The sequence below is a fragment of the Ursus arctos genome, unplaced genomic scaffold (genome assembly GCF_023065955.2).
Source record: "Ursus arctos isolate Adak ecotype North America unplaced genomic scaffold, UrsArc2.0 scaffold_8, whole genome shotgun sequence".
In the NCBI taxonomy this organism is placed as follows: domain Eukaryota; kingdom Metazoa; phylum Chordata; class Mammalia; order Carnivora; family Ursidae; genus Ursus; species Ursus arctos.
The window spans coordinates 21,742,411-21,768,009 of record NW_026623100.1 but is presented as its reverse complement, the minus strand read 5'-3'; the positions used below and the strand labels follow the sequence as shown (position 1 = coordinate 21,768,009).

General features: G+C 41.6%; 1 protein-coding gene and 1 long non-coding RNA gene across 5 annotated transcripts in view; one reads left to right on the top strand and one right to left on the bottom strand.

Annotated features, from left to right (window-relative positions):
• Positions 1 to 428: 428 nt before the first annotated feature.
• On the top strand, positions 429 to 6,293 carry LOC130543180 (uncharacterized). The gene is made up of 2 exons (XR_008958318.1): positions 429 to 815; positions 2,410 to 6,293. It is a non-coding gene; the product is annotated as an uncharacterized LOC130543180 (long non-coding RNA).
• Positions 6,294 to 13,575: 7,282 nt separating this feature from the next.
• The window catches only part of ACYP2 (acylphosphatase 2), a 180,248-nt gene continuing 168,224 nt past the window's right edge, over positions 13,576 to 25,599 (bottom strand). For 2 of the 4 annotated variants that reach the window (XM_044378097.3, XM_026486003.4), the window contains one exon: positions 13,576 to 14,164. In XM_044378097.3, the coding sequence (XP_044234032.2) occupies positions 14,050 to 14,164 (115 nt within the window). In that variant the 3' untranslated portion in view covers positions 13,576 to 14,049. Of the gene's footprint in view, positions 14,165 to 17,493; positions 17,718 to 22,264; positions 22,325 to 25,599 lie in introns of those variants that run through there. The other 2 variants (XM_044378104.2, XM_057309359.1) reach the window with 2 other exon arrangements.

Here is a 25,599-nt window from a genome sequence, read left to right as displayed (position 1 = left end):
GAAGTTAGAATATACCTAAAAAAAAAAAATTAAAAAATCTCAGGTGAGGTGTTAAATAGAAAAGTGCAACACTTTTAATTAATAAGGGGTAGTTTACCTCAAATACCTCCTAGGCCCATCTTTTCAATCCGACGCGGCGAATCAACATTTCACAAGTCATTTCCTTTAAACTGTATTCTAACCTATCCCCTTTCCCTATGTAATCATAATCGTATTCTGTGCTTCAAGTTATAATTATTTCGGTGTTTATAAGCTTTTCAAGAGTTTGGAAACTTAGGCACTTTTTTTTTTTTTTTATCACCTTAGGGTAAGCGGGGAGCAAACTTCCTGATTTAAATTTCCTTTTTTTTTTTTTTTTGGCTTTCTCTGCCCACATTGCTCTAAGACTTTAATAATGGGTTGTAAGATTCAGGAAAAGAAATCTTACAGGATTTTTCTATATTTTTAAGAGCAGGGAGGCAGCATTAGAAAGAAAGCTGGTATTTCTGCAGTTTTTTGACATGTAGAGAGTAGAGAGAAATACCATAGTCCTTACTTCGTCATGACTAGTCAGCATGGTGGCGACCACAGGGAAGCCTTGCAGGCCCTGACGAGCTGCCGCCAGACACAAAGGCCTGAGCTCCCCTGACAGGACGCAGAGCTTCTGTGACCTCTCTGAGCTTCTGTGCCTTTGTCCACACAGGGGCTGCCAACATCTACGCTCTCTGCCCCGGCGAGGCTACAGGAGCAGTTGCACACCAAAGAGCTTGGTTAAACCGCCCTTTATTAAATGCATCGGTTGAGCCGTGCTGGGGTCCTAACATCACCTTCTTGGGGTGAGTTGCAAGGGAAAAAGCCCCTCCCCTGCATGTTAAGTGCAGTTTGCATCAGTGTGCACCTTGGTAACAGACTTTCTGCAAAACTTGGGTTTGCTTTTTGTGTATATTGTAGCTTCTGCTCCCGTGTCGAGCCTGCTGTTAATCCTCATTTTAAGCTATATTTCGTCAGTGTTAAGACTGTTAGCCTGAGAAGCCCATCCGTAAGATAATCTGCTCCAAACTCTCTCTCTGTAGATGGGCCTGAATAGAGTAGAGGACCAAGGAATTAACTTCCGACTTTTGCTTTGAGTAGAATATAGTTTGACTAGATTGGATGAGAACAGAAAGGCTCACTAATGGGAAAATATAATGATTTTAATTATGTTATTTCCTTAATATTTGAGGTTACATAAGATAAATCTATAGAACCATATAATTTCATCTTGGCCATACTTCATGGGTTATATCCCAAAGTCACTCTTTTCTTTCTACCATTTCCTTTTCATATATGTAAGAGTTATGGGTTTTTTTCCTTAAAATTACTACTCTTTAAATTTTTTACCTTATCTAAGAAAATTTTTTATGCTTTTTAACAGATCTATGATGGTTTTTTTTTTCTTCTGTTATTGTTGTTGTTAGAGAGCGAAGGTGGGGAGTGGGGAGAAGGGCAGAGGAAGAGGGAAAGAGGATCTGAGGCAGGCTTCAAGCCCAGCCTGACACAGGCTCGATCTCACAACCCTGACATCGTGATGCTGAGCCAAAATCAAGAGTCAGAGAGTCAGACATTTAACCAACTGAGCCACCCAGGCTCCCCATCCATGATGATCTTTTCTTCTGAACTAAATATGGATAGAACTGAAAATTCTACTTATTTTAAATATTCTTTTTGCTTCTCACTCAGTATTTGCAGGAATATAGCATAATGGTCACAAACTGTGCCCTAAAGTTGGAACCACTTCTTAATGACATGACTTGGAGCAAATTTTACCTTTTTGAACCTTAATTTCCTCATCAAAAAGTGATAATAATTATTGTCCCTGCCTTCCTCACGGTGTCCTTGTGCAGCTGAAATGAGATGGTCCATATGTACTGTCTGGCACGTGGTCCGTGCGCAGCCACTCATCCTCTGTCAGCATTACCATTAAAAATAAATGTCTGAAAAGTTGAGATCGTCTCATATTCCTCTCTTCGCCCCCAGCCCCATGCACACTGCTTGGGATCTGGCAGATTCTCGGTAGATACTTGCTGAATAAATGGCAAAAATACCCAGTACGTTTTATATAGTCCTCATTCTTTGTTTGCTAGCCCACCGGTTTATCCCTGCTTCAGGAATTTTTCACTGAGAGTTCCAGGTACCAGAGATGAGACTCCTGGAGCGTCCTGAAACCTTGGTGTTGATGCAAGAAAGGTTGCATTTTTAAAATCAGACTGCATATTTTTGGGGCGTATGTTTCAGCCCTCTTTTGGCTTTGGACTTGGCACTCTCCCAAGGCCTGGACCTCTGTCTTCACACCGGCCTTCCTGATCTCACAGCTCCACAGTTCGGATCTTCTGGCCCAAACAGTGTATTTTACCATAAACCGTCCTCATTTCGGCTTTACTGTGTTTGCAGGTACAGTTAATTTACCTGGAGTCTGTTCTGTCCTGTTTGGAAGAAGGAACTTTGACCTTTGTTGCTGGTTTAAAAGGAAACTGTTGCTGCATTTCTGGCACCCCTCTCTCCACCCACTTTCATTCCACCGGAGAATAAACTTGCTCAGCAGACTGTCAGGACTGGACGTTGACCGGGACCATTTTCCTGGCGGCTGGGATCATTGCATTAAAGGTCATTGCTCGGGGATGGTGTCCTTCCTGTTTCCAGGAATGGGACAAAGCAAACGGGGTCTGTCTTAGCCGGCCTGGCCACATTAACACTCCGTCCTACCTGCAGCTGGAGGGAGTTATGGAGCGGTCGTCCAGAATGAGGCAGCTATTGATAGAGGGTCTAGAACTCAAAGGAAAGCACGTGGGAGGTAAGAGGGCTTGCTTGGGCCTCCTGCTTCATATCCGTTTGTGTAATGTAGCTTTTAGTCCTAGTCTTTTACTCCATTGTTGAACTGAGTCCTTGCCCCATTAACGAAATCCTGACTGTTTGCTATTGGGCTGTCATTTCTTGTCTATATACTTCTTTGGCAGAGAATCCCAGAGGTAAGACCAAGGCCGTGTGCAAAACCAAACCCTTAATATCCTTCTCTATCCGGGCCAACCTAGTTCACAAAAACTTTTTGGACAGCCCCTATAAGGATCTTCTTCTAAAGCTAGACCTTTTGCAGTATTAGGAGAGGTAGCGGATTCTAATCTTCTCCTATTCGCCCTCTTGGTGAGGGAGAGTCCTGCCCTACAGTTATGCGGATGGTTGAGCACATGACCCCTGACACTGGACAGATGACATCATCAACAGTTTACTAGTCACGTACACTCACAGCCACAGAGATGGACACCACGCCCTGCAGGGCCACATGGGGGTTGCATCCAGAACGTAATGAACACCCAGAAGCTGGGGGAGGCAGGCTTTGTAGTGTCGAGGATGAGGTCACCCCTGGTTTCCACTGGGGAATGTGATTGGCTTGACTAATTCTGTCGGCTGGCGGAGAACTAAAACTTGCTACTCAGGAATAAGCAGGAAATGCATCTGGTCCCTTGGAAGGGAAGTTGTTAGGCCAGGGAACCTTTTTCCTGGGAGCAGGCAGGGGAAAGAGAATTTGCAGTGAGGCCATTTGAGCTCCTCCTGATGTCATCCTGTGTCAAGGCAGCACATAATATTGGGCCTTAATTTTTTAGGATTTACACCACACGGACTATACGGACATAACCTTATTCATTCATACCTTGGAATTTTACTCTAGATGTGTGTTAGTGAAGGTCGCACTTCCCCGTAGGATTATGAGCTACTCAGGGACAGCCAGCACTTAAAAAACCGTGCACATTATGGTTTGGAAAAACATGATTTGCATTAAATTGACCTGTTCTGTCCTATCTCAAAGTGATATTGTCAGTTTTAGTCCAATGAATACCATTTAATACACCCAAGTTCTATCCTTGGATGTGGTTAATTTTTTAAATGTAGCAAAACTTTGAGCACAAAAGGATGTGCTAGGTAGAATTTCACCTGGTATCGGTGAAGGGCTGGAACTCCTGGCCGGCAGCGTTGCCCACGTCCTGCCCTCACACCCCCGCATTCAAGCCCTGTGATGTGCCGTGGACTGACAGCTCTACACATTTCGAGTTACCCCGTTTGCTGACATTCGAGAAGAGCTAATGTGTTTTTTTTCCACTCTGTTTTCAAACAATGGGTAAAACAATAAAACGAATGGAACATGGGCATTCTTTTTAAAATCAGAGTTAAGCTAAGGCCTAAATACCAGAATGCTGATGTCTCAGATGTATTATTCAGGCTGCATATTTTAGGCACTAATGGGGCCCATTAAGAGGTCTTATTGTTGCTAAATTGAAGCCAATTGGTGTGAAGGAGGAAATGTGAGGAGGTCTCAAACAGATTGAAAGAATTTACAGTATATCCCCTCAATTTTCTAAAGATCTAATATTAAGTCTTTTATTCATCTCTATTTAAGTCCATTAAACTGATTTTATTTTCTACCTTACTAAAATATTTGTTAAATTTTACACAACCATAAACACAAAGCTATTTCCCCTTTTAACTGTGATATACTTAGACAAATGAATGAAAGTTTCAAAATTTCTCTGATTTTTATATTGTCAGGGTAATCCATTATGTCTCTGAGATAGAACGTCTTTCTTGTGCTTCTTACAAATAATCCTATCTAGATCCATCACAGTACAGAGGAACTATTGTTGTAAAGAAACTACTCATTTCATTTGCCCATGAAAACTTGAAAGTAGTTCCTTAAATTCAACTGAGATTTCCATTTTTCTCAACTCTTCGTTGGCATAGAAATTCCTATCCAGAGATGAACCCTGCCTTTAAGGATTAAGTGCTAACTCAGTTTCTCTACTATTAGAATTTAATTCTAAAAAGTTTCTGGTGAAATCACCACTTAAAATTCCAAATTAGGTATTAGGACTTCGGTGTACACATGTTTTCAATAGTTTTCTTTTTTCATATTATAAAAGAATACATGCTGATTACAGAAAAATTTGGTAAACATAGATATAAATAGAGAGCAATTTGACCCACTAGAGACAGCCACGATTCAGTTTCAGTGGATTTGTTTCCATGTTTCCCTCCTCGATCTAGGGCTGTGCTGTCTAATATGGTGCCACTCGCCAGGCATAGCAGTGTCTCCCTAAACCCCATTCTGTCTCTTCTCTTCAGCAAGGTCTCCAGGCAGTGTTTGGACTCCCTCTTCCTGCTCCTGCAGCCTGGAAATTGCCTCTAGGCAGAAAATAATGACAACTGAAGGGCTCACCTCATTTGTTCCCCTTTCCTCGGGGATCATGGTCCTGCGCGGCCTGTGGTCCGATGTCTGGAAACAGCTGTTCTGTATATTTTGTGCAATGTTTTAGTTGTTGACCATGGGAGGTTAAGTCTAGTGCTTGTCACCACATCACAAATGGTAGTGGAAGTTGTTGTCACCTTATTTTATGTGTCTCATAATCAACGTATGGTTGATTATGGGAGAAGTGTTTATAAGGGAATTTAAAACATCTTTCATATATTTTCATGAAGATAGAGTCTTCTGTCATCTTAGTTTAAGCCTTCGGGGGAATATTTCTTTTTCTATATGTAATGCACCAAGCACTCCTGAGCACTCCCCACGGCAATGCGCTGTTCGAGGCGCTATGGTTAAAGCAGGTCCAAACTTACATGCGCTCCTGCCCTAAGGTAGCCTGCATTGGTATAAAGACAAAAAATAAGTCCTGTATAGCATACTAGTTAGATAGTGATAGGCACCAGGGAGAAAGAGAGAGGTAGATAGGGAGTTAGGGGAGTGAGTGACAATTTAAATAGGTGAGCAGGGAAGGGCTGGTTGATAAAGTGACATTTACCCAGAGACCCAGAGTGATATCTGTGGATGTCTGAGAGAAGAGCATTTAAGTCAGAGAAATTAGTAAGTGGAAAGGATACAGAGGATGCCTGGAACTGGCAAGGAACAGCAAGAAGTTCCAGGAGATTGGAGCAGTTGAGCCAGGGGAAGAGTAGTAGGAGAGGAGATCAGAGACATAAGGGGAGGCCAGATGGTCTATGAATGTAATACCTTGTAACCACTGTGGCTTTCACTTAAAGTAGATGGCAGTCAGAAGATTGTAAGCCGAAAAGTGACATGATTTCATTTCTGTTTTAGCAGTATCACTCAATGCTATGTTGAGCACAGGCTGAGGAAGGCCAAAGGCAGAAGCAGGGAGTTCAGATAGGAGACTATGAGAGCACTGATGGGCACTGGGATTGGGGGTGTTGCCGTGGAGTTAGTGAAAAGTGGTTGGATTTGAGCACCCATTTTGTAGCTTTTTATTACGGAAAATATAAACAAAGAAAAAGATAGGGAATGGTCTAATGATCTCTTATGCGCCCACTTTTGTAGTTGTCAATCCATGTTTAATCTTGTTCTATCTATCCCTCCAGCCACTTTCTCCCTCTCCCTTCTTCCTACTGGATTATTTTTAAACAGATTAGGGACATTTGAGGAGAGAGACAACGGGGGAATGAATGAAAGAGAAAAGTCAAAGATGACTGTCTTTCCCCCCTGAGTTTTTGCCCTGGAACATCTCAAAATACGGTGTTGCCAGCATTGAGAGAGACGGGGAAGTCTGTCGGAGGGACCGTCGGTGAGGCGCGGAGTCTGTTGGGAGAGTACATTTGGAACTCAGTTTGGGACATGACAATTTGAGATGTCTAACAGAAGTCCAATTGGCAATGTTGAGTAGCTTGTTGGTTATATGAACCTGAAGTCAAGAGAATAAGCTGGAATAGGAAATGTAAATTTTGGAGTTAACCACATGCATGTGATATTTAAAGTTACAAGATTGGAAGGGCGCCTGGGTGGCTCGGTTGGTTAAGCGTCTGCCTTTGGCTCAGGTCATAATCCCAGAGCCCTGGGATCGAGCCCCACACAGGGCTCCCTGCTCAGTGGGAAGCCTGCTTCTACCTTCGCTGTACCCCCTGCTTGTGCTCTCTCTCTCCCCCCACCCCGTCAAATAAATAAATAAAATCTTCTCAGTTATGAGATTGGATGAGCTTGCCAAACGGGTGAGTACGGATTAAGAAGAGATGTCCAGGACCAAAGCTCTCAGATCCTCCAATGGCACAAGCTTAGAGAGAGGAGGAGAAATCAACAAAGACTGAAAAGGTGTAAATAATGAGGTCAGAGGGAAATCAAAGAAAGTATGATGTCGAGGAAGCCAAATGGAAAAAGTGCTGGTGGGTTTAAGTAAGAGAAGACTAGAGGATGGAGTAATGCAGTTAGCAACAATGAAAAAAAAATCATTCAGGATAGTAAGAGGAGTGTTGGTAGAAGAGAGGGGGAGCAAAAGCGTAATGGGAACAGCTTCCAGAATGGAGACACTGGATTACAGCAAGTATAGTCCACTTTTTTGGAGGAGCTGATCCGTAAAAGGAAGAGCTATGTGGTGGTAGAAGGTGGGGTCAAGAGAAGGAGAAATGATAGCATGTTTGTAGACCGATGGAAAGATTCATGCACTAGAAGACACAAATTGGTGGTGGGGAGTGAGAATTGCAGGACCGGCACCCTTGAGGATATGGGATCCTGGCATTGCCTTCCCTGGGGTGAGCCCCAGATGGTTGGACAGTCATCTGGCAGGAAGGGGGAGGAAGGACTTGGGTACCAGTGTGGGGAGGTGAGTAAGTGGGACGGTAGGAGCTTGTGGAAATTCTCTCTTCTGATGGAAACAGGAAGCAAAGCCATGGCCGAATGAAGAGTGATTATGCGGTCACTGTTGAGTGTGGGGATGAGAGAAAAAGCAGTTGCTGGGCAGCAATTAGGTTCCTCTCGAGGCGAATGCCAGATGGCCTTGTTTTAAGTCTTAATAATTATTTTTTTAGCCACACTTTATGTATGGGCTTCTTTACAGTAATTTTTGCTTAAAACTTAAGTCCTTTCTAGCCATATAACTTTGTGCCGTATACTTTGTAGCTATATTCTTTAACTCAAGAACACTTTCTTCAGTCATAACTGATTTTTCCTTCTGTTTCAGTTATTCGGGCTTTTTTTTTTCTCTGCACTTCTATTGATTTATGGGCTCTCTTTCCTCCAACCCACTCATTTTCACTCTCAAATTTTCTTTTTGTTGTTCTTTCTTTCACTTTCCTGATGACCTTTTCAGATTTAATTCTCTACACCAGTGTTTCCAAAGCCTGCCTGACTGTCAAAATCACCTGCGGGTATTTTTAAAACCACAGATTCAGGGACAAAAGCCATGGAAGATCCTGATTCAGTAGGTCCGGGTGGGGGCCTAGACTCTGTGTTTAGAAGGCTTCCTGGGTAGTTCTGATAATCAGCTGGGATTAGCCACCACTGCTCTCCATCACTAATGACATTTGCCAGTTCCTAATTCCCAAATGGATTACAAAGCTCCCGTTCCCTTCTGGGTTTCCTCTAATCGTTCCGCAGCTTAAGTGTGTGTCTGTGTGTGTTGCCGGCTCTTCGGAGTATGATTTTTTACATCTCAGCTATTTTCATCCATAGATTTTATTTTAATCTGCACATCTCCCCCTCCCCCACAATGGCTCCCTGCTCTTCTTTCAAAGATCAACTTTCATTACATGCTGGCAAGGATAAAAGCAGATGTTCCCTGAAAATTTTTTCCTATAATAAATCCCTTTTTGAGGTGTGTCCTTCTCTTGAAAGGATAATGTTCCGTTTACCTTAGCTCCATTGCTTTTTTTGGGTAAATTTTCAGGCTGATTTTGTTTACTGTTTATGTTTTAATGCGGGGAGTTTGGTTATATACTGGTATTTGCCAACAGAGGGTGGGTATCCCTCTTGTCTAAAGTCCTAGAATCATTGATCTCTCCAATCCAGTATTTTGTTGTTTTGCTATAACATTTCTAGGAGACTTAATTTTTAATATTATGAAATGCATATATGAAAGGACATATAAAATAATTTACAAAGATCAAATCATTATCAAGTGAATGCATAAGAAGCTACCTGGCCTCGTTTCCATGCTGTAAGTACAGGGACCACCCACGATGCCACTGCACGTGTCCTTCCCTTTCCTGCCATGCTGTGATGGAGAAGTGAGATGATCCCAGGTAATGGAGAAAGAATAGTAGCCGGGATCAGAGAACAGAGAGAAGGCTTGATTCTTCTTTTGCTGCCTCAAAAAATAGTACCCGAAAAGTAGGATTTCCATTCCATTTATTCTGGTTGTTGTCGATACTGCATCTCAAAAATAATGGTACATCGTGTCTACCTGTTTATGCCAATTTCTCGGTGAAGCATTGCAAGCATGTTGTTAATCCAGATTAATGTGCACTGAATTCAGTTAGAAATTCTGCTTTGATGCTTGCAAATCACTAAATGACTAACCAGAATCCTTTTAATACTTGTTTTGAAACAGAAACTCTATTTCCAATGCAGTTAATGTCTTGCATCTTGTCTTTCCCTATGCATTTCTAGCATTTGTAAAAAATGAGAAGGGGGCGGGGAAGCTGCAGCTGTTGTACTGGAGGCTTGTATTCACTGGGGCTTGCAGAGTCCACAGTGCCACCATGGAAAACAAAGCAAATAAAAGAAAAACATAGTTTGAGGATAAAAGCAGCATCTTGGACATCCAACCAATAATGTATATAGACCTTTTAGCAGCAGAGAGCATAAATCATGTCTCTAAAAGGGGGGAAAACCCACTTTCTGTAGAAAAATCTAATGAGATCATACAGTAACTAGACTTTTTAATTCTAAGGTTTAAAATTGTTATCAGTCTTTGGTCTTAGTCCAAACAATTTGAATCCATTAAGAAAAGGAAAATTACCTCTTACACATAATGCTAAATGTCAGGTTAAAATAAAGATCTCCAAGATATGCTTGTAAAATACATTTTAATTAAGCCACTAATGATATATTTGTATTTCGTCTTGCATGTTTTTCATTTTGGAAACATAGAAACAAAAGACCACAGAAATCAATTTCAGAAATACTTTAACTACCAGAGAACTTTAGGGAGGCCACTGGGAAAACGAAGAATTTATTTCCAGTAGTACTTGTCGTTATTATGCATCAGTGGAAGGGACTAAAGGTGGACTGTACAAGCCACACTGGCTTGATGAGAGAACAGGACATGAATTCGGGTTTAACGTGTTTAGACACTTAGAAAAGAAGACCCCAGATCCTAAATTCAGTGTCATCTTGCTGTTGTTTGTTTCTGTTTCTTTGAGGAAGTTCTTCTCGGATGTCTGAGGGAGGGTCCTAATGCACAGAGAGAGGAGGGCAGGGGCGCTGTGATTAGAGCAGACACTGGGACCCTCAGCTGTCCGTCTTTCACGCGGCCCTTCTGTAGTTCTCCTGTCACCACCTCCTGGGAGGCCTCTGGCTTCCTGGAATCCTGCAAAAAGTCTCAATTTAGTTGAAAGTCTTGATTTTGCAAATGCACCTAGGCCTACATCTAGTTAATGGATGGGTTAGGCCCAGAATGCCCGTCTCCTGATGGTTCTTCTCTACTGCCCGAGGTTGCCTATTTGCAATTCCTGAAATTAGTTCCAGATGGAGAAATCTCTTCCCTTGAACTAAATAGTGAACATTCTTTGATATTTAAATTAACAGACGCTTGGGGCACCTGGGTGGCTCAGTTGTTAAGCGTCTGCCTTTGGCTCAGGGCGTGATCCCAGGATCCTGGGATCGAGCCCCGCATCGGGCTCCCTGCTCTGCTGGGAGCCTGCTTCTTCCTCTCCCACTCCCCCTGCTTGTGTTCCCCCTCTCGCTGGCTGTCTCTCTCTCTGTCGAATAAATAAATAAAATCTTAAAAAACAAAAACCAGACACCAGAGAACTACCATATGAAATGTATTTGTGAAGTACAGACATTCCAAATACAGGCTAATTTTTTGAAGTAGATTCTGGTTTTCTGTTGTCTCTGATTATGAGCTTAGACACAGGTGGTGCTTCTCAAAAATTCCTTCAGTAGACAAAGTTAAAATCCTTTGTCCTAACAGCAGTGACCAGCTTCCCGCACAAACTAGTGGGTGTGGCCCTGTCCCCACCCCTCACCTGTCAGTTGTCTCCCTTCAGTGCGTCTCTGCCCTTTGTTAACGAAGTGACTACCTTTGAAGCACTAGGATCCTTCAGGCCGCAGGATACGCCCCTGAACTTAGAGATTCCCAGTGTCAGATGACACCTCCATTGCTTCTTCTCAAGCTCAGAAGCCCATACCCTTCCTCGTGAGAAAATCTCATGTCTCTCCCACGCTCTAGCTGCTTCTGTTCACCCCACCTGGTAGAGCCTCTCCTTTGCATATTCCCTCCAACCTAGAGGATTGTACTAAGCTTTACTTCCTGAACTAGCTTTTTAAAAGATAAGCATTTTCATATGAATATAAAAAAATATTAATATGCTTTTACAAATCATAGCCCGATTCTGCGGGTGTGGGCACGTTGAGTATCACGACCCCTCGTTGGTCTTCACTGAAGCAGATACCCATCTTTTGCTTAATTTGTTTTCTTGGTTTTTAAAATGTCTGATTCTGACAAAACTAAACCTGTCAAGGTTTCTTCATATCTAAAATATGTAAATTCAAAATTCCCTGTGTGAGTTCACTGTGAAATCTGACATAGCAAGTTTACTGGTAAGATGTGTTATCTGGTCTCGAGAACACATGTTTAAAAATGTTTTACCTTTTTTTTCTCTTGCTTTCTACCCATTCATGAACACTGACTTTTAATCATTATTTACAACATTCTTCATCCAGTAATAGAATTTAGTTATGTGTTCATTACTAAGCAACCTTGACTAATGTGATTCACTCTGTGCGGTTAGAAGATTGTGCCGGCGAAGTATGATTTTCTTATCAAGAGAGCTGGGAAGGGAACTAGCAGAGGGTGTTGAGGTAAAAAAAAAAAAAGTGACACATTGGTGTCACTTCTGAGATGGTATTTTTCTAAAATCAGTTAGCCTTTCTATGTGTAAAGAGATACAGATTTTGTTTCAAACTTGAGTGTGCAAGAAATTTTGTTTTCTGTAAATCAAATCAAACCCATTTCAAGCCCCATCCTGAGAGGTGGGAAGTTAATTCTCAGTCATCCCTGGGGTTTTCTACCCTCTTCCAGAAGGACCATGTAAAGGGTCTCATGCAAGAGAGAACATTCAGGAAAGACTTTTCTGGTTCCCAGTCCATTCCAGTTACCAGGACGACTGTCCCAGCCACCACGGTCCCTTGTGGCAGGATGCTTTGTAGCACTTTGGGGACAGGAATCTCGCCTGGTGCAGGACTCCCTGGGCCTGGGATCCCGCTTCTCTGGAAGCTCCAGCTGTTTCCTGCTCAGGCGCAGCCATCCTGCAGAGGCGCCACTGGGGGAAAAAGACGCAGGTCTCCATCTCTTGGGAAACCTACACTGGTCCCTTTCCGAAGCCTTGGCTGATCATCTCCTCCCCTTGGCTCTTGCCACTTCTGCTTCTCTTCTCCCTGCTAAGGGCCTAGTGTTTGTCTTTGTCCTCAACTCATAGCATCATGCGCTCTTTAAGGTAAAACCTTGGAAGAGAAGTTGTCTTCAGGAGACTAGCACCAAAGCCTTCCCTGAGCGTAGGAAACATGAAGGCTTTTCTCTCTTCCTTCAACCAGGAGTAGGGAAATAAAATAATAATATTTTTTTATTTTTTTAATAAAATAAATATTTTAAAATATATTTTATATTTTTATTTGTTTAATAATATATTAAACAAATAAAAGACCAAAATTCAAATGAGTATCGCAATAGAGTCTCCTGTATAATATTCGATGCGTATAATACTCAACATGATGATGACATTAGAGTAACGGGAAAGTTCTTTATTCCTTGAAGTGTTTTTGGAAAGTTTAAAAAATATCCTTGTCATTTGCTAGTGTTGTATTGTTGTGCATATATTTGATACCAATATTACCATTATCCATAGAGTTAACCTTTCAAAGGAACAATGTCAGCCCCACTTCATTTCCTTCTCTCGGTTCTCATCTTGCAGCAGGTGAAGGAGAGAGGCCTGCAGTCTTTCTCTATGCCGTGGAGAGGAGCAGTGGAGATTGGTTCCATAGGTTCAATGGTCATTTCTAATGTGTACTCCTAGGGGATGTGCAATTGTGCAAGGCAGACAAGATGCAGGAGAGCGAGTGAGACCAAGTGTGCAGGGATCCAGGGACCTCCATGCCCACTTCAATCATACTAGTTGTGCTTTTTCATTTCTTTTGTGTATTTCATAGAAAATTTTGTTTTCATGAAGGATTCCATTGCTATAAAAATGAGGAAATCCTTGAAGGCTGTATGCATGTATATACTTATAACATTTGAAACTCCCCAGTATTTGGAGTTAAAGGTGTTCCTTTTTTGATAGTATAATTCTATGGTATAGAAATGAACCTTCCCCTTAGAATATTCTGTTGCTTAATTACCATTTACATGTGAAAATCCCCAAATGATAGGTCAAGGTTAGGGGATAGGATGATTCAGTTAGACTCTCAGTTCCTTTTCTGGTTAATGGGCCATCCATTGTAGATAGTTGTTGACATAAATCTTGCTGCTTGTTATACTGGAATCACTCCCCTGCTCACTATACAGAATACAGCTCCTAGGAAGCATCAAGTATCTCCAAGCTAAATACAGAGTCATGTCTCAACCAGGATTTTAGAAATTAATTTTTTATTGATAGGATTTTATGGTTATACTAATCATCATACATTTGTATCTAATGATTGGGTCTTTATATTAATTACTCAACTTCAATAACAAATTTTATGCAGAAGGTTTTAGAATTCATTTCAGACAATAATTTTTAATTTTTAAATGGTTAGCTTTATTTTATGCCTAGTCAAATGTTTGCTAGAACATTCATTACACTTAAAGATTCCATTAGACAAGTTTAAATCTTCATATTAAATGTTTTGTAATGACATTTATTTTATAATGCTAAGTTTTTACTTTTTAAAAACATAGTTGAGTAAAACTATTTCAGTGTCAGACATTTTTAGTAACACATGCTATTGTTGCTTTCAGAACAGAAAGTCCCTTTTTTAACTTACTCTGCTACTAATATCCTAATACATACTTAATATCTAGTGTTTGTTGTGCAATGTAAGCATTAAAATTTTTATTTCTCTTAGTATCGAATACTAAAATTCGAGTATTGAAGTTTAGAGATGATTTTTTCATTAGAAAAGTTCGTGCGGTCAATGCGAGAACTAGGACTTCCAACTCTACTCAGCCAGGTCATCCTACAAAAAATAAACAAATAAAAATTAGCATATAACATGAATATGGACTAGCTAAAATGATCCTATCCCAGGTCGCAATGGGAGTTTACTAAGTAACTTTTGCATCTAATGTGAAATATAAATTTTGTTCCATTATATACATCACGTATATATCAGAGTACTAGAGAGTTTAATACATAATTAAATACGGACAAAGAAAAGCAAATTAAGCACAGTGAACTGATGATTTCATATTGGGGTTATTTCCCCTGTCTTAAAACATCCAAAGCCATTATAACCTAGCTCTTATATCTAAAAGGATTATATTTTTACAAAGAGTTAAGTAATAAAAACAATTCATCATTGTTTTTTTCTCATTACCCAGCACATGGTAGATGACTTAAATATACATATAAATATACATATAAATATATCTACAAAGACCTATATTTGTGCAGACTGAAAGAAAAAAAAAGTATGAAGAATGTGATTTTCCACAAACATTTAAATGAAATTAGGTGAACATTTTCTTATCTATTCAAAAAACCATTTCTTACTACATATATTATCAAAGTGACTACATTAAAGGGACATGTTAAATGCTGTGGAACTTTTTCTGCTTCTGTAGTGCAACGGTTTTTCTTTATTAGCAATATATATATATATATATGTGTGTCTAATTTATGCCTTTGGATACTTATCTGAGATGCTTCCTATTCAATTCAGGCTTATTTTAATACTGTTGACATTTCAGATATTACTGTTAAGATTTTCCAGACTCTTTCTACCTAATAACAATTAGTTGGGATGACGGGTAAACAATAGGAGCTAATTTTATACAAGTGATGGCTGTTATTCCAGCTGTTGCTGTAGGAATAGTCGACAAGTTTGCTCATAGCCCCAAAGTTCTTTCAAGCTGCGAGGCTACTGTCATACACAGCTGTGAAATATAAGTATCAATCTCATATAACCTTGAATTAAAAACATTTTCTAGGCTAAAGTCTGATTAGCTGAAAATTACTCTGAATCAGGCTAGAGAATTCCAATGACTCAAATTGCCGTTGTACTATTTAAGCCTTTCTCTGGCTCTTACGACAGTTTTGCGGTAAGGTAAATTTTCATGTTTGTCCTTTTTAGAAGCTAAGTCCAGTAACACATCTTACTTTCTTCAACTCCGTTAAAATCTTAAAAGTTGAAATTGCATGTGTTGACAATAAAATTCCGTTATTATGTAAAGGAGCCAATGGCTTCAATTTTACTAGTCCTATCTCCTTGAAATCTTGTCTGAAACAGAGAAATAATAAAAGCGAGAATGTATTGAGCACTGTTTGCTCAGCATTGTGCGAAGTTCTTTACGTAGACTCTTACTCTGATCCACACATTAACCCTGTACGTTACACAGTCCATTATGACTCTCAAGTTACTGATGAGGAAAGAGAGAAGAGATACGTAATTTGCTCAGGGTAGTAACAGTGGTGGTGGTAACAAATCATCAGCTTCTGGATGTGTTTTGAAGGTACAGTCAATAGATTTGCTGACAGACTGGACACGGTGTGAGGAAAAGAGAGGACGGAAGGATGACACCGGAGTTCTTGGTGAAAAACTGCTTGGTTGTGGTTGTGATTCACTGAAGTGGAGAGACCGTGAGATGAGCAGATTGGTGGTGGGGGGAGGGGGATCAGAAGTCAGTTTTGGAATGTTGACGTTGAGATAACTAGTAGACCTCTGCATGAGACGTCGCACATGTAGGTGGATCTTTGCGTCTGGCTGGAGGAGATAAAGTCGGAATTTGTCTGCAAGTGGCCCGTACTGAAAGTCATAAGATTGGATGGCATCACCAAGGACATGAATATAGAAAAGGGAAGAGTTCTGAGGATTGTGCAAAGTTCAGAGCCCAGGAAGCAGAGGAAGTACCAGCAGAGAAAAGAAGCCTCCAGAAGAACTGCAAGGGCATCCTGCCCCAGGAATCAAATGCAGCCTTCCAGGAGCCGGGAGGGATCAGCAGGGTCCCTACTGCTGGCAGGTCAAGTAAGGTGAGGACTGAGAATTAAACATTGCACTGGCAACACGCTGGTCACTGATGACATAAGAATGGTTTTGGTGGAGTGAAAGCTGTATTTAAATGGGCCAAGAGAGAATGAGAGGAGAGCAGTTGAAACCAGTGAATCCAGGACCACTACTAATGGCTCTGAGTTGCAAGACTAATCCACCTAGGATGATAAAGTATTTAGCTAGTTGAGAGCCTGACTACCTACTTGTAGCTGGTCTTCAACACCATTAAGAACTTCATCAGCCAGAAGTATGGCCAAGGAGAAATCTATGCCACTGGTAGGGGCAGAATGGCTGTGCTGTTAGGAGATTCAGCTGTGTTTACAGTGTGTGTTGGTATCATACGGAGGGCCACCTTGTACCGTGGTTCCAAGCATCCACCCGTTTGTAGGAAGCATCTTGCCTGACCTGCGTACTTACCTAGGCGTGTTCTGGTCACCTGTCACTTTGCAAGTCCTAAGACTTCACTCGTATGCTCCTCCTGCAGTCAGCCCTTTATAGGTGTGGCTCAGGGCTGGAGATGGCAGATCTAGGAGTTCTAGCTAAAGTGCTTTAATTTCACCTGTTTCATGAAGGGTGTTAGTTAAGAACCACATAATCAAACAGTACCCGTTAATTCACTTTGATTCAATAAATATTTAAGTAGCACTGTATTCAAGGCATATCCTTGAGACTGGAATGCATACACGGATACCTAAAATGAGGTTTCTTCCCTCAGTAATTCAGAAACTAATGGAAGAGTTTGGAGAATGATAAAAATAACTGTAATTTGGAATCTGATGTGTAATGTGGTTTTAATATAAAGGGAAGGAATTGGATGGGGTTTATTTCTGGACAAGGTACTCAGGGACAGCTTTGTGATAGCAGTGACATTGAAGCTAAGTTTTAAATACTAGAGAACTTTCCAAATCTTAGCATAGGAATGCCAACTTAATAAGCATGGCAGGAAACCAAGAAGCATTAGGGGAAAAATTGATAATGTTAACTAATTAAAAAGGTAAAACTTTTGAATGGTCAAAAAATGTCTTAAGCAAAGCCAAAACAAACAGCAAACTGGAAAACTTATTTGCAGTTTTCTTGCAGTTTTCTTACTATACAAAGAGCACTTAAAAATCAATACATAAAAGATAGCTATCTAATAAAAAAATGGTCAAAGAACATAAACAGATGGAAGGGAAAGAAATATAAATGGCCAATAAATATGTGCAAATATTCTCACTCTTACTCATAATTTTAAAAACACAAATCAAGCAAGAATGAGACACCATCTGTTGCTTAGGGAATGGCAAATGTTTGAAAATTTGATAATATCTAATCGTGATAGTTAAGGTATGGGAAAAGAGGCACTTTTCTGGATTGCTGATGGGAATGTGAATTTGTATAGCCTTTCAAAAGGGCAATCTGGCACCACCTATCAAATTTGTAAATGTCCATTACTTACAGACTTGATGTCACAGAGAAGGGAGCCTGGGATACAGACTCTGAGATGGAGACTAGTTTGTAGGGATGCCCTCAGGTTCAAGACCTGTAGGAGGCAAGGAAAGTAGACAGGATTGGACTGAGGGAGAAGCTGGGTGAGATGCAGTTTCACTGAAGACCTCAACTGACACATGAGGAACTCTGATGCTGGGAAGACCCTTCAGCATTGTCTCAATTCACAGTGAGAAAGCAGGGTCTTGATATCCCCCACGTGAGCCAGTAATTAAAGGAGAGCTCCCCAGAGAAGGAGGTGTGACCGTTAGTGTGGTGACTTCGTTCTGCTGAGTCAACGCCTGAAGTAGGCTGATGGCTGAGGGCCACCTTGCACCAGCACTCCCGGGCATCTGGAAAATAAGTCCTTCAGTCCTGAAAGGGAGCCTGAGTGGCCCATCTCAGCACTGCTGCACATATTCTCACAAGTGGGTAGAGGGAATGAATGGAAGGTACAAGGCAAAGAAGTGGTAATTGGCCCCAGGGCAGGTTGGGAGAAACAGGATCGTTAAGTAGACTCATTAGATTTAGAAAACAGGATACATCTCTGCATAGAAGAGAAAGGGTAAAAAAAAATAAAATGAGAACAACTTGGATATGAAGAGGTATTGACGTAAGATAGCATCCATTTTCTTAGTAGAGTAAGAGGTACGGTAATTTACTAAGAATTAATGGAGGTGAAGTAGGGTTGCGGAATTAGAGTGAAAAGGTGTTAATAATTGCCATGGGAGAGCCCTTGAGGGTGACCAGATGCCCAGCAGCAGCATACCCGCCTGCCTGTGCTGCGCTTCCTTAGACGTCTGCCCTACAAGTATGGTGAGACCAGTGGGGCCAGGAATCAGTGATTGGGCCAAAGGATTCTCCATAGGGACATCCCATCTTAGGGGCAGAGTTAGCAATTCAAGCAGATGTTTCCTAGAGAGAACAATGGAAGGCAGGACTCCCCATCCTCCGATCTGGAATGGACTTCTCTTTAGCCAGCTTCAGAGCTATGGTCTTAGGTTTACTAGAGGGAGGTGAATAAACCATTTCATTGGGGAGCCTCCAATTTTGGTATCTTTGTATCTCTTCTCTTGGATGAGGCAAATCTTCCAGGGAAGGCATGTCCAATGTCCCGCCTAGACTCTATCAGTTTGTCTGTGTTCTTTGGGAAGAAGGGTAAGGCCTCAGTATTCACTGTGTAACTCTTGCTGAATACCTGTTTTATCTCTTTTCAACTGTGCCTAGAAGACCCTGGCCAGAGCATGAAACTCCAGCTTCCACCTAGACAGGCGGGGAAGCTACTCTGCAGTGTAGGGGTAGGAGAGCACAGTTTATTAAACAAATTTTAAATCCTTAAATTTTTGACCCCACCTTTCTGTCCCCTTCCAGTGGCCTGAGGCTTGGGGGGTTTCCACTGTGTTAAAAGGGCCGTTTCCCCGCTTCCCCCACTGGATGCTTACCATTCAGGTCAGCGTGACCACTAGTCCGTCTGCTAATTTCCCAAGTTTTCTTGCCTTGTTTTTCAACGTTTTGTAGCTTTCTCTCCTGTTCTTTGTTCTTGTGGGTGTTTAAACCTTTTTAAAATATTAGTTTTACTCATACTCAAGTGGGGTTTAGGTAGGAGAAGAAGCAAATGCGTATGTTCCAAATGTAACATCTTTAACTGAAAGTATGGCTTTATCCTTTATATTTAAATCTTTAATCCATCTGGAATTATGTGATTGCATGATATGAAAAAGAGGTCTTAATTTTGAATGCTTACACATTTCCCCCAGAACTATAATCATAGACTAAATCTGTGTTTATGCCTGAATATTTTTCTAGACATTCTATTTGACTCCATTGGTACCTTCGGTTAATCCCTAAACCAACATCAAACTATCTTAATTCTTACAGCCTTATAATATATATTAATGCTCAGCAGTCCCTATACTTCCCCAGCCCCTAACCTAATAATTCTAATTGTCCTTGTTTATCTCAAGGTCTACTAGAGTTCAGCATAATTTTGTCTAATCCTTTCAAATCTCCTTTTAAAATCCAGAAAGAACTGGCATTCTTACATTTAATCTTGTCATCAAGAGTAACGATTTTCCCTGCTTTTGTTCACGTCTTCATGCTCCTCATCAAAATTTGGTAGTTTACTTAATTCAGGTCATACTTCCTGATAATACTTTAACTATGTTCTATTTTTCTTGCTATTTTGAACTGGTACCTAGGGAAACGAGTGAGGTCTTCACTGGAAACGGACGCCTTATTTAAGTTCCTTGGTAGAAGAGTTTTCTTTTCTTTGGGGTTCCGAGGTAAACCACCCAATTGTAGTTCTCCAGAATTTGTCCTGTTAATCCATTTTTATCACCTTGATTGGATAATCTCAAATTACTCCTTACCGTAGGCTATCAAGCACATTTTGGCTACTTCTGTGCCTTTGAGAGAATTGCTTTCGTACGTAAAGGAAGAATCATGAAGAGTGTTCACCCAGGCAGGGGGCCAGCACGCATGGCTCTGGCTCCAGCATATTTTACCTATTAGGTTAGCAGACTCAATAAATACTGAATGGATGGATGGATGAGTGAATTACATTTGCTTGAACGACACTGAAGTCCAATATTTCTGCTGTAAATCTCAATCTGCTTTGTGTGTATATATCTTTCAGGTATTTTTATTTAAGAAATATGACCCACTGATAGGCTTTAAAAAAAAATAAGGTTCAGCTAATAAAAAAGGAAGGATAAGATGTAAATGGAAAATTCTATTAATAGGAGTCATGTTACTTGATAATCGTGTTCTCCCTTCACTTTTGTTTTAAATGCTGTATGTAGAGATTTTGAAAATGAAACTCATTTCTATAAAGTTTAGCTCTTTTACCAAAATCATTGTTGTTCTTAACAATAAAGTAAGAATATTAAGAGATTTCCTTATGGATGTATCTCAATGTTTGATGAGGATTATACATCGTTGTAAGAATTTTTGTGCAGAATGGCAAAAGACAATGATCTTGCATGTATGTTAAGTATTCTTCAGGCTATCTTTGCGTAAAAGAAAATGAATAAAATGTTAGAAGACCGAGGAAAAATCTATTCATTTAATAAATTAACTGCATTGAGTTTTTCCGTTCCTCCTCAGGCAGGCCCCAACTATGGGTCCCCTCGGGGCTTCCGTGGCTCTCTGGTTCTTCCGTGCGGACGGCGCACACTGGGCTATCAAGTACAGCAGACGCCACGCATTTGTGGCCTCAGCAACCAGCACAGAGGCCAGCTGTGTCCTTCGAAAAAGCACTCAGGTTTCTACCCTCCCACAGACACTTTGCTGACTGCCCCTGTCTCAAAGGGACCCTGCTCCCAACTCTTGTGTGCATCATGGGAATTCTCACATTGTGTAATTGCCATGTTTATGTAATTCTTGATGTGTTCACCACGTGCCGCCTCCACATTAGAATGCAAATTCTAAGGCAGAGTAGGAGTCTGACTCACTGTTCCCTGCCCAGCATCTTGCACAATGCCTGACAACAGTGGGCACTCAATAAATACAATACGTACTGAATGAATCCAGCTTCGGCACCTGCCTGCCGCCTTCTGGCCTACAGCTTCCGTGCACGAGAAAAGGGGGCATTTATAGGGTGCTCCACAGTCCACACACACAAGGGATCCCTGGGCCTGACCTTTTAACTCTTTGATTTTTATCTCACATGAAACAAAACACTCCCGTTTTTTACACACTTTGAAAGGGAAACAGATAGTTGCTCTTATTACAGAACCATGATAAAATCCATGGCAGTCCCTATGAAACAACGAGTAATGACTGTATTCATCCTCTTAGAGGAAGCTGGAGGTCTGTGGGTCGGACCTAATAACCTGGGAGTAAGCACGTGGACCAGGTTTTTTTGTGGAATCTCTTCACCTATTTTTGCCAGCCCCCAAATATTACTGCAGTTCTCGTGATTTTAAGTATACTCATTAGATAGCATGGTAACTGACTTCATCCGGGTACAGAGTGACTATTAGAACACCCCCGGAAGGCCAAGACCATCCTGCAAACCCAGTCACATGACCTGCCACCATTTAAGTTCAGGGCACAGTTGGTTGTATATCCTCAGATATTGTAATTATCAAAAATCTTTAGACATTGTCCTTAGCATCCCAGAGATGTACAAACACCTATTGTTGTAGTTGTATTCAGGATTTTTAAGCTTTTTAAAAAGAGTCCCTTCTTCCAACATAATTTTGCATGCAAGTTTGATGCTTGTAGAAGTGAAGTGCTTCTCTGAAGCTAGGGAATGGTTGGGGGTGAGGTACACAACCTCCCCGTCGGGCCCCCGTTTCCCAGCTCTAGCTGGAGCACCTCTGGGGAAGCCCAAGGCTCCGAAGAGCCCAGTGAAAACATTGCCCTGTTAACCTATCACTGATAAGGATACAGGGAGTGGAATGGATGGAGAATCCCTCGTAGGTACAAGTGGAAATCAACATAGGACTGGCTCTTCTATTACTCAAGTCATTTACTGTTTCCTACAGAATGCAGTGAGCTCCTGGCGTGATAAGAAAAATTCCATTTAACTAATATCCTTCTTGAAACAAAGAGGTGGAATTAAAGCACTAGAAAGCCAACACTATTAATAATTCATACCAGTTCTATTTCCTGGGTCTGAAGTGGAGCAGAATAGTCCTTTCGGGTATCTCTGCAGCACTGGTACAAAATGTAGACCATAGCGAGAGAGCAGACAGGAAGAAGAGACAGCTAATGAATTAAAAGCAAACGTGGTGCATGCTGGAAAATATTGAGTTGCCTGCCCATTTCAAGCTTTTAAACTAGCATTAATAATGGAAGGAGAATACATATTTTTGCTATTCTTTCTTAAGCACGTTTCTTATTCAGTTACATGTGGACAAACAGCACAGACTTCTTCATTATCGATATAAGCTTTTTAATGGTATTTTACCATATAGTTGACCCTTGAACAACATGAAGTAGAACTGCACGGGTCCACTTATATGAGAATCTTGTATAGCATAGTACTGTAAATGTATTTAATAGCTTTTCTAGCTTAAGAATATAGTATATAATCAGGGACACCTGGGTGGTCCAGTTGGTTAAGCGGTTGCCTTGACCTCAGGTCATGTGGAGTCCTGGAGTTGAGCCCGGATCGGGCTCCCTGCTCAGCAGGAGAGTCTGCTTCTCCCTCTCCCTTTGCCCCTCCCCCAGCTCATGCTCTCTCTCTCAAAATCTTAAAAAATATATACTCTCTAATCTGACATACACAATATGTGTTAACTCTCTCTGTAATCCGTAAGGCTTCCTTCGGTCAACAGTGGGGATTAGCAGTTAAGTTTTTGGGGAGTCCAAAGTCATATATGGATTTCCAACTGTGGAGAGGATTGGCACCCCAAACACACACCCCCCCCGCATTCTTTAAGTATCACCTGTAATGTCTAAAATTTCTGTCATATGTAGCCCATGAGCAGAAGCGTTCAGTGATTTTCAAGGGAATCCCAGCCCTTCCATAATCAACCTGAAACAGATTACTCCTTTTTAAAATGGGGATAACCCTCACCTCACTGAGTTCCTGAATGAATTAAAGAGAATGTATAGAAATTGCCCGGCGCAACATCTGACACACAGGAAGCCCTTATTAGCAGTTATTACAGTATAACTGTCCTCTGTCTTAGCCAAGGATGGTGGGGAGCCTCTTAAGCAAGCTCTGGGACGGTAAGTCACACACTTCAAGTGCAATTCCACTAGTAACCTGCTGGAGTTACTGCTCCGCTGGGGGGGGGGGTGTCAATCCACCTCCTCCGCTGGGGGAGTCTGGAGGAGCTACCCCGGATTCTGAAAACCCGACAACCAATCCGACAACCGCATCCCAGGGCCTGGGGGCAGAAGAGGCAGGACCGAAGCCTCTGGCTTCTCTGTCCTACCACCGTTTTGGGATTAGCCAAGTGACAGACACCCTCTCCTTTCTGTTTTATTTAAGGGAAAGACAAGAGACAGTAGCACAGTGGGAACGGAGGTGGGCTTGGGGATCAATTCTGCTTGAGTGAGTGGGGCAAGATTCTTCAACTCTCAGTGCCTCAAGAAGGAGAGAACACGGCCTGCCTCTGAGTTGTGACTAGAGACAAAATGAGAGAATCTGCGAGTGTTTCAGGCAGTATTCAGAACACAGTAACCCCTCGTCGTTAGCTATCGGATCAGGGCGCTGTAGCAGGTCGAGAAAACCACCTTAGCTCTTTTGGAAGGGAATTTCATGTAGGGAATTGGGTCCTCACGAAGTCAGTAGGAGGGCTGGAAGGACGTTAGGTCGGGCCTGTTGGAGCAACTCTGTAGAACTGGTTGCTAAAGAGTAAAATGTTAAAACTGAGATTCTCCTGCAAGTCATAAAATGACTTGTGTCAAAGATTTCTACTCAAGGCATTCATTAATGACAGAACATCTTCTAGGTTATATCTGGTTCAAAAGAGAATTTAGAGACGCATACACATGTAGACATGTGTGTATATAAACATACATACAATCAGGGATGCTGGACTCATCTGGCTATGCGAGGTGAACCCGCTTGAAATTCTACAGGGGAGGATTGTTCAACAGCTGTCATACGAGCATCTTCAAGGAGCCATATTAAAGTAAAAATAAATAGGTGAAATTCATTTTGACAATATTTTTTTAGTTCAATATATCCAAAATATTATTTCAATATGATTCATACAAACAGCGAATGAAACGAGCTATTTTACATACTAAGGCTTTGAATTCTGGTGTGTATTTTACACTTGCAAACATCTCTCAATTCAAACTTGCCACACCGAGAGTGCCCAATAACCACAGATGACTAGGGGCTCCCTTATTAGTGTAGTTTTAGAGCAATACAAAAAATGTTTGGGATTACCTTTTCTTTAGGGCAAAAGTCAGTTCTGTATCTACCAGAAAAAAAGTAATTTGCTTTGCTGTGAACAAGAAGTATTTGCATTTCTTTCATTTGCTACAAGTAAATTCCTACCTTAGAGTTCTAAAATAGCCTAGTTAGTAGAAAATCAAAGGTGCACATCTTTATAGAATAGGTAAATTCCTGAGAGTTCCTCCTAGACAATAACCAGAACTTCCCTGAAAGACACCCCCTAATCTCCACTGCTAAGCCTTGGACAATTTTTGTGTGTGACAAGGCCATGGGGGGAACTTCTGGGAATCAGGAGGCTGTCACCGAAATCACCGCATTAATGAACAGGCTACCCTAACGGTGTGCCAGGCCTCAGAAAGTTCCACCGGGATCGTTGGCTCCAGAGCCACATAGTATCTGCTAGACCCTCACACTAGCTAAATGGATGGCTCTGGCACTTCCCCTGCCTCTCTTTCCACCTAGAGGAGCTTCAAATTCCAGTTTCACATGAGGACCGCTGATGGTTGAAACCTCCAACACATTTGAGACTCCAGCTGCAAGGGATCAGGGCAACACGGTTCCTAGCTCCTCTGCAGTCGAGGAAAGGCACCAGGAGGAGTTTGGAACCATGACTGAGCAAGGCAATGTCCCCAGCCCACCACTGCTGTTCAGTCAACAAGAGCTGGACGGACTTCTACACCGTGGGGTACAGAAGATGAGAAGGTTTTTGTTTTTCACTAATCTGTAGTGATAGCAGCACTCTTGTGCTCTCTCGGCTCTAGAGTTCTCAGAACTATAACGGAATTCCAAGGAACACCAACCTTGAAGAGTCAGGTGGAAAAGGAGAGGTGGGCAGAGGACAGGTGGAAGGAATGACCAGTGAACAGGGAGATAGCCACGAAGTGTGGTGTTAAAACCCAGGCCCCAGGATTTTTTAAGAAGGAGAGAGAAGTCAACTTCCAGATGCTGCTGGGACCTAACTAAAATCTGAGCTGAAAAACGCTTTCGGGACCTTAGCAGGATCAGCCTCAGTAACGTGGTGGGGGTGGAAGCCAGATGAAATGGCTTTAGGAGTGAGGGGGAAGTGAAGCAA